At 54.2% G+C, this 13,654-nt stretch overlaps 4 protein-coding genes across 4 annotated transcripts; 2 read left to right on the top strand and 2 right to left on the bottom strand.

The window, feature by feature from the left end:
- Positions 1 to 1,131: 1,131 nt before the first annotated feature.
- BO80DRAFT_424391 (putative mitochondrial DNA replication protein (Yhm2)) lies at positions 1,132 to 3,037 on the top strand. Its single transcript, XM_025719275.1, has 6 exons — positions 1,132 to 1,573; positions 1,640 to 1,664; positions 1,723 to 1,741; positions 1,798 to 1,894; positions 1,963 to 2,635; positions 2,777 to 3,037. The coding sequence occupies exons 1-6, from the start codon at positions 1,495 to 1,497 to the stop codon at positions 2,829 to 2,831; spliced, it is 948 nt and encodes a 315-aa protein (XP_025576344.1). The 5' UTR covers positions 1,132 to 1,494; the 3' UTR covers positions 2,832 to 3,037.
- Positions 3,038 to 3,918: 881 nt separating this feature from the next.
- Positions 3,919 to 5,915, bottom strand: BO80DRAFT_501519 (ubiquinol--cytochrome-c reductase subunit 2). Its single transcript, XM_025724287.1, has 4 exons — positions 5,483 to 5,915; positions 5,216 to 5,390; positions 4,310 to 5,151; positions 3,919 to 4,251 (listed from the first exon to the last, which is right to left on the bottom strand). Exons 1-4 carry the CDS (start codon positions 5,747 to 5,749, stop codon positions 4,156 to 4,158), a joined length of 1,380 nt encoding a protein of 459 aa, XP_025576343.1. The 5' UTR covers positions 5,750 to 5,915; the 3' UTR covers positions 3,919 to 4,155.
- A 179-nt stretch (positions 5,916 to 6,094) lies between these two features.
- On the top strand, positions 6,095 to 8,645 carry BO80DRAFT_49725 (putative DNA directed RNA polymerase III subunit Rpc82). The gene is made up of 4 exons (XM_025724065.1): positions 6,095 to 6,284; positions 6,371 to 6,427; positions 6,539 to 7,348; positions 7,416 to 8,645. Exons 1-4 carry the CDS (start codon positions 6,273 to 6,275, stop codon positions 8,412 to 8,414), a joined length of 1,878 nt encoding a protein of 625 aa, XP_025576342.1. The 5' UTR covers positions 6,095 to 6,272; the 3' UTR covers positions 8,415 to 8,645.
- A 517-nt stretch (positions 8,646 to 9,162) lies between these two features.
- On the bottom strand, positions 9,163 to 11,548 carry BO80DRAFT_353570 (phosphate-sensing transcription factor PHO4; the record flags this gene model as incomplete). The annotated part of the gene is made up of 3 exons (XM_025715668.1): positions 9,163 to 9,728; positions 9,822 to 10,872; positions 10,940 to 11,548. The coding sequence occupies 3 exons, from the start codon at positions 11,546 to 11,548 to the stop codon at positions 9,163 to 9,165; spliced, it is 2,226 nt and encodes a 741-aa protein (XP_025576341.1).
- Between the last annotated feature and the right edge of the window lie 2,106 nt (positions 11,549 to 13,654).

Below are 13,654 nucleotides of genomic sequence, written 5' to 3'. Positions count from 1 at the left end.
GGTTCGAGCGAGCCTTGTAACAGCACTTCAATTCCAAGTCAATCGTCTTCTGACCGTCGTATCGTACCGGGTACTGTCCGCTGGGTGTGACAGGCAAGCCAAGCGTAAGGGGGTGTACTGCAGTCGGGCGCCGAAGATAAGCAGGAGAGCGAGAAGAAAGCCAGGGGAGTGCGATCGGCACGGTCGAGGAGCAGACATTAGTCGCGCCGGTAGCTGACTGCAGGTCTACGTATCGGTCGAATCACAAGCCAGCGCTCTCCAGCGCCGCGTAGAAAACCTCCGCGGACTGATTTCCGAGCAATGCATCCCGCAGCAGCTAGAGGCCGCCGGGCAATACAAATCTAAAGATGCATTGGGTGCTGACCGTCGGGGAATGAGGTCGACATAGCTAAGGAGCCGGCTTCGGGTCGCCGTGGGTACCGCTGGAGCACTCCGTCGCTGCCAGACTCGCGGACAATACGAGGCACGGAGGGAGGTAAACCAGCCCGATGGAGTGTCTAGACATCAAAGGATTGTTGTAGGATCTGGAAATACGGGCGCCGTACTCCGGACGTGCCAGACCTCCGGCCAAATCCAGGGTGGCCCCGATGGATTCTCATTGCGGTGGTTGCTATGGAAGGCACCGAGATGGATACTAGATACTCCGTACGGAGTACACAGTAGTACTCCGTAGGCTAGTAGTATCTACTCCGTACGGAGTTGATAGGTATCTAGGCTATGATGACTATCATTCCAGACTGGCGTGGGTCTCCCCTCCCGATCGACCCTCTCCCAGTCTCTCGTCTCAACCGTTTCGGAAAATGAAAGCAGGCTGTGCGGCGAGTGCCCCGTACAGAGGGTTTGTTGGGGGGCCGCCCGGTTTGCTCCGGGCCTCAACTGAAGCCCTCGGCTGTGGCTCACCGCCGGCCCGGAAGCAGGCTAGGGCGAGCTGGGGCCCGATCAGGTTAGGCGCATCCCCAATCGGCCGATGGCGGGCGTTCATTGGGTTCTGGGTTGTTGCGGTTGCTGAGTGTGCTCATTACTACGGAGTACTCCTTGGTACGGAGGCCTGCGATGCGCCCACGCCTGGCGAAAAAAAGCAACTCTTTGACCCTTCCAGACGCTCGACTACCTAGTAGGAGTTAGGACCAAGAGAAAGGTACGTATGCTGTGCCCTGCGCCCGTCCCACCCTGGCTCGTCCTTTTATATTTTCATACTGCTTCCTTCCCTCTCTTTCTTCTCTTCCCCATCTTCATACATCCCATCCAAGACATACTATACCGCCCCAGCTACCTAGCTTCCCAGCTCCCCCAGCTCCCCCCAGCTCCCTGCTTACCTGGCCTGTTCCCCAGCAATCTTTCAAGCCGCTCCATCCACCACTCCACCAATTTGGTCGTTCGTCCTCGACGTTCTTGACCCCCGACAATCCTCGCTTTCTCGTGATCCCTTAAGGCGACGAAGCCCCCCTACTTCCCTTGGTCAGGGCCCCTTTCAGCACTCCCAAGGTCACAGAGATGTCTACTGCTCCTGCTGCGGCGCCCTCCGCCGGCAAGACGCTCGAGAAGAAGCCTGTCAAGTTCAGCAACCTGCTACGTATGTAATCTCTGCTACATTCAGCGAACGACTTGGAGGAAATTGGTTCTGATGGCATCGCTACAGTGGGTGCAGGATTGAACCTCTTTGAGTATGTATCCCCCCTCCCATACCTGGAAGTGCTAGATGTTCGAGACTGACACAGATAGGGTCACAACCTTGGGTCAGGTGCGAAGTGTTATTCCCAGGCGTCATGGCCAACAATACTAACCCCGTTCTTACAGCCGCTGGAAGTGATCAAGACGACCATGGCTGCAAACCGGGGCGATAGCTTCGCGGGCGCTATGGCTCGGATTTGGGGTCGTGGCGGGATGCTCGGTTGTAAGTGCCTCTTTCTCCGTCGCTGTGCCGACTAGCGTGGGGTGTCATCTCTGACCCATAGCGACTAGATTATCAAGGTCTCATTCCGTGGGCCTGGATTGAGGCCTCCACCAAGGGTGCCGTCCTCCTTTTCGTCGCATCGGAGGCAGAGTTCCGTGCCAAGGTTCTTGGTGCGCCCGACTTCGCCGCTGGTATCGCGGGAGGTATGGTCGGTGGTATCGCTCAGGCGTACGCGACCATGGGTTTCTGCACTTGCATGAAGACCGTTGAAATTACCAAACACAAGATGGCCGCCCAGGGCGTAAAGCCCCCCAGTACCTTCGCTACTTTCATGGATATCTACCGCAAGGAGGGCATTCGTGGTATTAACCGCGGTGTCAACGCCGTCGCCATCCGCCAGACGACCAACTGGGGATCCCGCTTCGGTTTCTCTCGCTTGGCTGAATCCGCTATTCGCAAGGTCACCAACAAGGAAGAAAACCAGAAGCTCAATGCTTTCGAGAAGATCCTTGCTTCTGGTCTGGGTGGTGGTCTCTCTGCCTGGAACCAGCCCATTGAGGTGATCCGTGTTGAAATGCAGAGCAAGACTGATGACCCCAACCGCCCCAAGAACCTCACTGTGGGTAAGGCCGCCAAGTACATTTACGACAACAACGGCATCAAGGGTCTCTACCGGGGTGTGGCTCCCCGAGTGGGTCTGGGAATCTGGCAGACGGTCTGCATGGTGGCTCTGGGTGACATGTAAGTGGAACAAACTTTCCCCTGCCCTGGATTGTCAATCCCCCGGGCGGAGCACTCCATCCGGGGGTGGCGCTCCGATCTTCATGTGATAACCGAGGAGTGAACTGGAGCTAACGTGTGGGTCTCCGTTCCCCCGAATAGGGCCAAGGAAGCAGTCGAAAAACTGACGGGCGACAAAGTCACCGCTAAGCACTAGAGAAGGTTTGAGATACCCTTCTGCCATGCGCGGTCTCGGTCGGAGGGCGGATACTATTTGGGCGCGCTGTCATACCTTTGTGGTGTGGAACTTGACAGCAGTTATGCGTAGTGCATCGCATGCCGCAAGCGGTTTACGAAGCTATCTTATCATAATAATCTTAATAGAGCCAAAATTCATGAGAATCCATAACCGTTTCCGTCGCCACGTGCAGCACCGCCAGAACTTGTCTGCGTGTTTGTTTATTTGCCCTTGATGTATTTTACTGCCTCGAGTTGCCGAGGCTGTAAATTAGCCAACGCATAACTTCCCTACGGACTAGTAGTAATCCTCCGTCCTGCCAGCCCAAGAATGGCTGCTGCAACCAACAACCCGGAATGTAAGTCCTCTCCGCCGCTGCCTATTCCAGTACATCCACCCGTCCGGAGAGATCGCTGTCATATTGCGCGCGCCGCGGCAGTAAGCTCTTCCCGACCCATCACAGACACCCCGTCTGTCATCTATCTACCTAACATACGATCCCAATTCCGATCTTTTTTCACCTGTCGATAGACAGATAGCTGCTGATATCCTCGGTGAGCCCTATACGGTAACCATTCTCCGACTGAGCAGCAATGGCCTGCATATTGGCGCCGTCGCTAATGTAGGTATCCTTGTCGACGGTCATGTGATTCCTACTGGCTTCACTTCCCTCTGTTTGTTTGTTACCTTTTGACTTTGTCAATCAGGCATCCGGTACGAAGTACGGAGTATTCGGTACATTATCTCTTTTGATGGCTGGTATTTTAGGTATCCTACTAATGAATGTTAGCTGGTACTTTTGGTTCGTGGGTTGTTTTGTGTAGTAATACTAGTAGTTTATTTTCGCCCATTGTATTAGTGCTGGGTATGATTAGGTTGGAAGTATGGTACATGCGATTCTATTTTTTTGGTGATATTTAGGGTTGACGAAGGAGGTGAAGTGTTCGTCTAGCGATGGCAAAGTGTTAGGGAATGAGAGTCAGATGGTTATATGAAATATATATAGGTGGTGTGATTCATACTCTTACGCTTAGATTCGGGATAGATGTCAAAGAATGAAGAACGTCACCGGGACACGAGTCTGTACATTGCTAATCAATTCGAAAGAATTCATCGATATGGTGCATGGCGCATCTCTACACAGCAGAGGCATTAAACGAACATGGGTTAAGGTACAATTGTATTACAGACACACAACTACAGCCATATCACAAAAGAGAATATCTGCGGAGGTCGATCTAGACACATGATAAAGGGGGGCGCTTTTTTCCCAAAGCCAGTCTAATATGTATTGTATACATGTTTAAACGGTCAGACCGAGGTCCTCGCCGTAGGGGAGCTGGAAGAGATCTCCAACAGTGGCGACAGAAGCCTTGCCGGAAAGGAAGGCGTTGGCAACCTGTGCAGATCATTAGCCACTGTATTCGATGAAGCAGAAGTTGAAATAATAGACTTACCTCCTTGACCTGGGCCTCGGTGACGGCATCGATGCTCTGAGCAACCTCACCGATCTGGTAAGGCTTGCTGCCGTTGATGAGAGCAGAGCCGGTAGCCTCAAGACCAGTCTCAAGGCTCTGGGCAGACTCAAGAGCACGGAACTTGGCCACGGCAACGGCCTTCTTGATCTCCTCGCTGGCAACCTCACCGGCGGCAACCTTCTTGAGAGCGTCGACGGCGTTCTTGCCGGCAGAGGTGATCTGGTCGGCCTTACCAGAGAGAGCAATGGTGAAGAGACCAGCATCCGAGTAGGAGAGGTTCTGGGTCGAGGCACGAACCTGGGAGAAGCCCTGGGTGGCCTGAGCGAGGAGGGAGAAGCCGGGGGTCCACTTGATGGTGGACTCACCACCCAGAAGGGCAGCAAGGACGGAGGCCTCGGGCTTGTAGGCAGCGGTTCCGAAAGCGCCGGAGCCAGGGAAAGCAATCACGACGGCATTGCCAGCCTTGGAGGAAAGACGCTGCTCACCGCCGTAGTACTTGGAGGCGGTGTTCTGAAGCTGGGAGCCGGTGGGGGCCTCCTTGAAGAAGTCACCAACCCACTTGGCGACGTCGGCGGAGTTGGAGCCGCTGCCAACGAGAGCGATGTTGGACTTGGCAAAGGCCTGCTGAGCGTATTCGGCCAGAGCCTCAGCCGAGAGGTACTTCTCCAGGGAAACGGTGGTCGAGGGAGTGATGCTCTCACCCAGGCCACGGTGGAAGGCCACGGCATGAGCGGCATCAACAGCGACGGCCTCGGGGTTGGCAGCGAGGGCCTGTTGTCTGAACTTGATAGTCTTGAGAACGACCTCGCTCAACTCGTGGGCTGAGAAACTGAATTAGACCGATCCGCCGGATTGGGTCGCCCCTCATGCTGCTTGCTGACTTACCGGCAAACTTGGTCTGAGAAGCAACCTCCGCAAGAAGTTCGGCGAAGTAGGGGAGATCGCCCGAGAGGAACTTGGCCTGGAGGACGATGTTCTCGCGCGAGTGTGTCGAGGAAACTTCACCGCCCAGCAGTTCGACTTCCCGGTTGATCCGCAGTGCCGAGCGTTTGAGGGTGGACTGTCCATTGGCAAGAGAAATTCATTAGATTAGACCCCGAACGAGTGAGATTTAGAGTATAGGGGGTCGAAATGAAGCCAGGAAGGACAAACCTTGAAAGCGAACTGTTCGAGGGCATCGGAGAAGCCAGGGACGGGCTGGTAACGAGAACCGGCCTTTGCAACCAACGCCAGAGTGCCGGTAGGGCCTGCGACTTCCCTGTTGGCAACCTTCACACCAGCAGACTCGGTGACATCGTACTGGAGACCAGGAGTGGCAGCAGAGGCCATGCCCCGACGGCTGCTGGCGCCAGCAGCAGAGCACTGCTTCTGGAGCGCACGGGGCGCATTCCGGCTGAAAGTAGACCGCGACAGCATCATCGCATGTGTGAGAGAGATAGAGGAGGGCGAGGAGCGTAGATAGCCGAGAAGCTCGACAGCAATTGGGAGGGTTGGGAGGAGAGGGAGCAGGGGAGAGCTGCTGGCGGTCGTTGGGCGGATCAGAAACGATGTCTGAAAAGCTTCAAGATGCCGGCTGGTCTTGATTACTCGCGCCGTGATTGGCCCGAGTTGCGAGTGCGGGCGGAACCGGCTTTTCCTCGTCCTCCGGGTCACCTGAGGTCAGCTGATGGCGGCCGGGCCAGGCACGTGATGCACGTGAGCGGTGCCCGCCCAGCCCGCCAGAGCCGCCGTCCGCCAATCAAGTGACACTTTGACATTTGCAGATCAGCCCGTCGGCAAAAAAAAGTGTCACTCCAGCTTGATCTGATCGCTCTCCGACTTGCTCCATTCCGCGCTGGTGGTCTCGATCTTTCCTCATCTCTGCCTCATGCGATTCTCTCGGTGACACTCATCTGTCTTCTAGGGAAGTGAAGCTACCCACTTTCTCTAGAAGCCATCAATCATGACTTCCCAAGTATGCGAACACCACGTCCCCCATCCCTCCTTCCCCCCCTCATCCCGCCCCCTCATCTGGGTCAATGCTAACGGTCCGAGTAATAGTATGCGGCGGAGCTCTGTGCGCTCCTGGTCGAGGATAACTTCGGGGAGCTTTTCGCGGTATGCTCGCTTTGCTCACTTGGTAACCCGCTACATCCATGAAGAACTCCTAGCCGGTGTAGATTTGCGGGCCAGCACGAGCATAGGCTGACCCTTCGTCCGTCCCCCCAGCGTATTTTCTCCACCCTCCAGCGTTATGATCGGCTCTCATTGCCGCGCCTCAAGTTCTACTCGCGTCTCTCGGACCGTCAACTTCGCCATGGTCTCGCCGCCATGATCCAGCATCACCTGGTGTATCATTACACTTCCTACGACGATGGGGTCACCTACTACCAACCCAATCTGCAGGCTGCTTACTATCTTGTACGGTCCGGAAAGATCCTGGAGTTCATCCAAGAACGGCTTGGAAAGTATGCGGCTACGCTTATGGCGACCATCATGTTCCTTGGACACGCCCAAGTGGGCTACCTCGAGACTCTCCCCGAGCTGCAACCCGAACAGCCGAAAACAAATGGCGTGAACGGAGAAGCCGAAGGAGAAAAGACGGAGGAACAAATGAATGGACACGATGAGCATTCCGAACAGCCCGCGCTTCTGCATCCCACACTGAAGGCACTCGCTTCTCATGGATATATCTTCCGTGTCCGAGACGCACAATTCCAAAGCTACGCTGACAACGCTTTGGATGCTGAACGTGCGATCAAATCGCGACCAGATGTCAAGCAGCTGAAGGGAAAGAAGCTCGACGAAACGGTACTGGAAGGGACCGTTACTCTCCTAAAGGAAAGGCTTGATGGGGACCTGACCCGTGGGCTGATGCACAATGGGCTACCCCGGGGCGCCAAGCGGAGGCATGCGAACGGGTCTATGGATGCGCCAAACAAGAGGTCACGAGTGGACTACGCTGCCGACGAAGATGAGGAAGAAGAGGAGAACGAGTGGTCGGATGATGACATGGGCGGGGATACAACTCCCATGGAGGTGAGACCCTTCAGATTCTTCATGAAATATCTTCTTAAGACGTGAGCTGATTGATTGCTCGTTCAAGTTGGGCATGGTTGTCCGGGTGAATTATGAGAAACTTGACGTTGCCCTCCGGAATCGACGGTTTCTGGATCTTGCGGAACTGAGCTCATCGCCAGCGACCAGGCAGGTCTATGAGTGTCTCCTCCGACGTATAGAATACCAAACCAAGCAATGCCGCGATAGTGCCGAGATACCCCGTGAAGGAGAGGAAGGCGAGCAATACTCTGTCCCGATCGCCCTTAGTGCGTTGACAGAAGAAGTCGACCCGCAACTGGATCTTACAGGCTCCATTGGTCCCATGGAGATTTCACAGCCCGTCAACAGACGTGGGAAGAGGCCCTTGGAGGACAGTGTCAACGGAACTGATCGTGACGGATCGGATGCCCCCAGTCGTACCTACGAAATTGACCAACATCTTTCTCTGCTCTCGCAACCTCCCTACAATTTGACATCCAAGCGCATGCTTTCCGGCCTTATTACCTGGACTGTCGAGTTTCGGCACCTGGCGCGCAAGCTCCGCCATCTAGAGCTGGAACGAATGATCGAAGCGCGATACGGCGATGTCGCATTACGAGTTATCCGTGTCCTCCATGCCAAGGGCAAACTGGACGAAAAGCGTCTACAGGAAATCAGTCTTCTCCCCTTCAAGGATCTGCGTCAAGTTCTTGCCAGCATGCAGGCCGGCGGGTTCGTTGATCTGCAGGAAGTTCCCCGAGATGCACAGCGCCAGCCCTCACGTACGATCTACCTCTGGTTCTACGACCCCGACCGTATCCGAAACAGCATCCTAGAAGATACATACAAAGCTATGTCTCGGTGTCTGCAACGCCTGCGGTTCGAACGGAACCGGCTTAAGGAATTCCTGGAGAAGACAGAGCGCAGTGACGTTAAGGGCAACGAGGAACGGTATTTGTCCCAGGCAGAGTTGACCCTGCTGGACCAGTGGAAATCCAAAGAGGCCTTGTTGCTTGGGGAAGTGGCCCGATTGGATGAGATGGTCGCGGTCATGCGAGACTACTGACGAGTTCACATCCCTCTTATGGGTGATGGCATTGAAATCCTCCCCCGCCCACCCCCAGCATTTATTCTGGCATGTCCTTGCTTGCTCCATCCACCTACAATCAGCAACTAAACTCTTGGCTGATTTTCGACTTAAATATATACTATCAACACGGGAGTGACATTCATACCCAATTTCAAATCGCAATGAGAACGAGAAATGGTGGTCTAGATACAATAACACTTTGAAAAAAAAGGCAAGACCCTCTAGATTGAAGAGTAAGGGCGACAAGTGAAGCCCTCGCCCTAATCAGACACCCTGCATGGCCAGTTAAGGAAGTCGGTGGGGAGCGCAAAGGCACCATGACCACGAGTGAAGCGTTGCTAGAAGGGAGGCGCGTAGGAGAGCCGGGAGAAAAAAAGGGGGGGTGATAAGACTATGTACGTATGAAGTAAACGAGAATCGAAAAGAAAAGGAGGAAAATGCACCATGAAAAGGGAAACCCCGACTATCCGTGTAAAAAGAAAAAAAAAAAGGCCACCCGGTATATTAACATCTTAGAACAACAGGAAGATAATAAGCCCACCGTAACTCACGAAATGAAATCCATCAATCAAGATATGCGTGACATTAGCTACTTTTCCCGGTACCCCTGTCTATAATTTTGCTCAAATTGACGCTCATAACACATATCACATAACAGTGATCTTTCAAGGCGTGGTCAGCTTGGTTCGAGAACCAGTTCGACTACGAGGTTTCAATCGTAGACTTATGCAGAGCTGCAATTCTCAAAACCGGCGGTCGCCGATCCTACCTGGACGGGATTTGTTGTTGGCCCATTTTCAGGGTTCACTGTGTTGTCATCGCGCCTTTCCAACCCCCTTCCCTCGCTCAGACGCTCTTCAGCTGCTGCTAGTTTGGTCTTGGTTTGTTCCAGCTCTTGCTTCAAGGCTTTGATATAATCAATGGCCATCTCCACAGTGCTGGCCTTGCTAATCGGCTGATTTCCGGCTTTCTCTTTCTCCTTTTCCTTCTCCTTTTCCTTTTCGCCTCCCTTTGCATTGCAAATTGCAGCTTCTTTGGCGTTCTTCAATTGAACGAACGATGGTGGAATGAGGGTCTCGATCTCCTTGAGGGCATTGTTGATGCGGTTTCTTCGTCCCTGCTCGGCGAGCTTGTGATTTGTTCGCTTGGAGCTCAGGTTCTCGGCCAGGGTTTCTGGGTAGGAGACGCCAGGTAAGAGAGTGCCATCTAGTATGTGCTGATAATTCGACTTCGAGGCAAGGTACAGAGCCGAAGTTTCGCTTGAGATACCTGTTAGACAAGATTTGTTAGCTTGAATTTCCTTAGGTATCATGGAAGAACAATCTCATGGATGATGACAGAGTGCATTGGGACAGAGGCGCCTTTGGAGTTGAAAGTACTCACCATCACCTCGCACCAGTGGTTGTATACTGGGACTTATCTTCGGGCGTAGGTTCGGACTAGGTTGAGACGAGCTGAGGCTTTGTCGCTTTCGGCCTATGGGGCCTAATTTGGGGGTGTCTGATTTTTTCGGCACCGGACCACTGGGAGATGGCATAGCAAAAGTGCGCGGACTCGGCGCGACCGAATTCGGATTTCTGTTGATGACTGGAGCGGACTTGGGCTCCAGACCAGGGGTGGCACTGCCCGGTGTAGTCGAAGAGACCGAACCCGCTCGGACTGTGGTGTCAATACGGCCCACCTGCGGTCTTGAAACTGGTCCAAATGAGGTAGCCGCTTCCGGCAATATAACGTCTTCCATGATATCCTCATGCGGCTCAGAGGGCACAGGCCTGGCCATAGTCGCCATCGGACCGGTAGAGGCGTTGCTGTGCGGCGACCTCTGGATACGCATCAGCAGCGCTGGAGTCGCGGGCTCACTGGCTTGTGGGACTTGGGTTGTCTGAGGGCCAATCGAGGGAGACTTCCGTGACGGGGGGAGAGCGGGTGGAGGCATAAGAGGCTCTGAGAGAGGCTCGGGGGAAACAGAATCCTGACCAGAGCTCTCGTTACTTCCATAGCGGAGCCCACTACCGCCAGAACTGCGAGACTTGCAACTCCCCTGATCCTGACTAAGACTATTCAAAACCTCGTCCGAATTGATATTCAGGAGTGACTTCTTCCGGGCCTGAGGCCGCACCGAAGGCGATTGTTGCTTTTTGGCTCGAGCGGAGAAAGACTTGGTGGTGGACGGTTGGCGTCGATGCTTTCGCATCAATCCCGGTGACGAGGGTGCTGATGACATGGGCAGCGCGTTGTCAGCAGGAGAGGGCACAAATCCCATTTCCGAGATATGGCCAGTATGAAATGGGTAGCCGGTCGGATTGGAGTTGTGAGCTTCGAGAGCCGGTGATGTAAGAGGGGTGAAGTACTCCCCAGGGATAGTGTATTCGGGGAAGCGAAATTGACTTTCCAATGGGGTCATGGCAGGGGAGACGAGGGGAGTATAGAGGGCCTGCGGAAAGCGGGTGCATGCATTAGGATATGCAGGCTAAAGTCAGGAATAATCTTGGTCGGCTTACCTGTTCGTCATTGATCCGAGTAAACCGCTCATACATATCATGGCTATCATCCGTCCGCTGGAGGTGGGTAGCAGCACTGCCCTGGAGGTCGACACTGTTGGGGGTTGGTGGTATCACGGTCTGCCCATGGGGGACATAAGTCTGTGTTGTGGGGTGCGAGTGGTTGGATGGCTGGTGGGACTGCTCCTGTGTCGGTTGCTGCTGCTGCTGCTGTTGTTGCTGGGGGTGGAAAAACTGGGGCTGTGGGGGCTTGTGCGCGTAGAACGCCGGGGTGGCTGGAGCATTGGAGTAGGACGAGCCATGTGGCTGGCCTTGCTGCCCGTGGTTGGAGAGGTCGAGAGGGAAATCGTTGTTCATAATGTGGCCGTACGACGGCGACTGGGTAGGAACGCTGTCGGTATCCATGCGGACCAATTGTTCTTGCGCAGGTGCTGCTGAGGCGGGCATCGACATCGACACCGGGTGGGCAAGAGGCCGAGCAGCGTGAGGGTCACTCGGTCCATGCCCCTCCATGTCGGGGAACTGCATGCCAAACTCGAGGAAGTTGGTGAACTCATCGTCGGCCGGGTTGGTCATGTCCGTCCACGACAGAGAGTGCTCTTGCTCCATGGCGAGAAAAAAGGGTTCTGACGAATCCGTCCCGATCAGTTCAGAAGGAGACAGGGACGATGACCTGCTGATAATAGATCGGAAGTGGGATTGTGAGGTGCGGCCAGGGAGGAAAGGATCGTGCCGGGGAAAGGGAAGAAAAAAAAGTCAAAGCAGATCGATCCGGTAGGCTAGGAACGAAGGAGTTTCGGGACCGTGGCGCAGAGTGGAGGGATACGGAGAGCGAAAGCTCAACAGGAATTGGCGGGCATGGCGAGAGCGGGAGAAGAAGAAGAAGGAGGACAAGGTGATCGGAAGGCTGAGCCAAGGTAAATCAAGTGTGCAAAGATACGAGGGGGGAGGGATTAAGAAAAAAGGCAAGGAAGAGGAAGGACGTGAGAAGGTACCAACGGCGATGAGGGGGGGCGGCGGAAGAAAGAGTAGGATAGAAAGATGAGGAACTAGGCCCAAGAGAGGAAGCGAGTCGAGAGTAATTTAAAAAAAAAATTATGAAGTTTATGATAATATAATAATAGCAGACTAAGGGAACCGTTCAAGCCATGGTGAATGGGTTAATTAGCGGACTTGGACGGGGAGGACGCAACAGCGGCGCAGGAGATGAGGATGAGGAGCAATAGAGTGAGTTAGGGAATGGTGTCGATACGGGAAGATGGAGTCGGCCGGCGAAAGGAAGACGTTGTGGGTAAACTGAGGCTAGTTCGCTGGTTAGTCCGGAGTCGCCAGTCCGGAGAGGACGGAGGAGGGGAAAAGAAAAAAGCAAGTGGAAGGAGACCAGTACGACTACGGAGTCGACTACGGCGGCTAACGGGCCGGCGGTGGTAGGTATGGTATACAGCGGTCGCCGTAAGATATCTGTCCAATGGCACTAGAGTTTCCTTATCCCCATTGGGCGGGAACAGATCATCGTAGACCATCTTTACCCAATCAGGGAAACTCGTCGAGAAAGATCCGTCTGGATTTGATCTAGCGCCGTCGATATTAACTCCCGGCCGCGCACAGTACCCGGAAGGCCACTGGAGACCCCGATTTCGAGGGTTATTGAACAGACCCAAGACAAAGACGCCTTCTAGCTGAAAGTATTACGACTCCAACCCCAAGGAACAAGGAAAGGAAAAGCAAAAGAAAATCACCAACCTGCGGAGTGGGTACGGGGGAAATAGGGCACGGTAGAATGGAAGCTTATACGCACCCTCGAATCCCGACAATGTTTATTGTCGATCTCGCAGACACCCCGGTCGGAAAATAATGCTTCGCTAGAAGCCGATTCATCATACTATCTACTGCGTGCTATCTATCTCTGTGATACTACTCCGTAGTTCAGTCGATGTTGGGAGTGGAGCTTCGCACCGCGGATAACAACGGTCCTCCTTAACGGAGCAGGAGAGTAAGTACTCCGTACTCTAGACTCTTCCTCCGTCCTCGGTTCCTCGTTTCCTCCCCGGTGCAATAGCAGGCTAGCAGCAGACCAGCGGGCAGCAGCTGAACGGTGGGCAAGATTAATCAAGTCACCTGCTCGGGACGGAGTATGGCAGGGGTTGTTGACCCTCTCGACTCTTGAGCGCTGGGAAGGATCACTGCCATGGCCCAGATTCTCTGCCGGAGGGTGTGGATATAGCCAATCAGGGGCTGGGAAAACAGCCTGACTCTCAAGTAGTGGCCACCAAGGACTCCGTACCGGGGCCCTCGAAAGTACAAAGTGGTTAGTACGTAGGGTGAGTGGGTACGCGACGGCGACAGAAGCAGGCCTCCGGAGAGAGTAACTTTAAGCTAAATTAGTCCTGGGAAATTCGACTCTGGCCGCCTGGCGAGGAGCCACCCGGGTCATTAGATGGTTCTGGCCTAGTAGCGCAGGTACTAGGATCATTCTAGGTTGTAGTCAAGCCTTTCGCGTCCAGGACGTATGGCCTGAGCTCTGCAGGTAGATACTTTCATCGGGGACAAGGGACTTGGAGCCGAAGCCATCAACTGATCGATGGATCATGATTTCAGATGCTGAAGATTATGAAAAGGGTCACCCATGCTCGGATGCTCATATGACAACACACTAAATGTTGAAGAGTGCCTAACAGGGTTCCGCCGGCGACTTCCGTGCGGTATGGGATATTC

This window comes from Aspergillus ibericus, assembly GCF_003184845.1.
Source record: "Aspergillus ibericus CBS 121593 unplaced genomic scaffold BO80scaffold_15, whole genome shotgun sequence".
In the NCBI taxonomy this organism is placed as follows: Eukaryota; Fungi; Ascomycota; class Eurotiomycetes; order Eurotiales; family Aspergillaceae; genus Aspergillus; species Aspergillus ibericus.
Note: the sequence above shows the minus strand (reverse complement) of the source record. Positions and strands in the feature narration are given on the sequence as shown.

Coding starts and splice junctions, on each gene's coding strand:
- BO80DRAFT_424391 (XM_025719275.1), top strand. CDS start 1,495: ATGTCTACTGCTCCTGCTGCGGCGCCCTCCGCCGGCAAGACGCTCGAG. Junction 1,895..1,962: donor TCGTGGCGGGATGCTCGGTT/GTAAGTGCCTCT, acceptor CATAGCGACTAG/ATTATCAAGGTCTCATTCCG. Junction 2,636..2,776: donor ATGGTGGCTCTGGGTGACAT/GTAAGTGGAACA, acceptor TCCCCCGAATAG/GGCCAAGGAAGCAGTCGAAA.
- BO80DRAFT_501519 (XM_025724287.1), bottom strand. CDS start 5,749: ATGATGCTGTCGCGGTCTACTTTCAGCCGGAATGCGCCCCGTGCGCTC. Junction 5,391..5,482: donor TCGAACAGTTCGCTTTCAAG/GTTTGTCCTTCC, acceptor GCCAATGGACAG/TCCACCCTCAAACGCTCGGC. Junction 5,152..5,215: donor TTCTCAGACCAAGTTTGCCG/GTAAGTCAGCAA, acceptor TCAGTTTCTCAG/CCCACGAGTTGAGCGAGGTC.
- BO80DRAFT_49725 (XM_025724065.1), top strand. Junction 6,428..6,538: donor ACTTCGGGGAGCTTTTCGCG/GTATGCTCGCTT, acceptor CCGTCCCCCCAG/CGTATTTTCTCCACCCTCCA. Junction 7,349..7,415: donor GGGATACAACTCCCATGGAG/GTGAGACCCTTC, acceptor TGCTCGTTCAAG/TTGGGCATGGTTGTCCGGGT.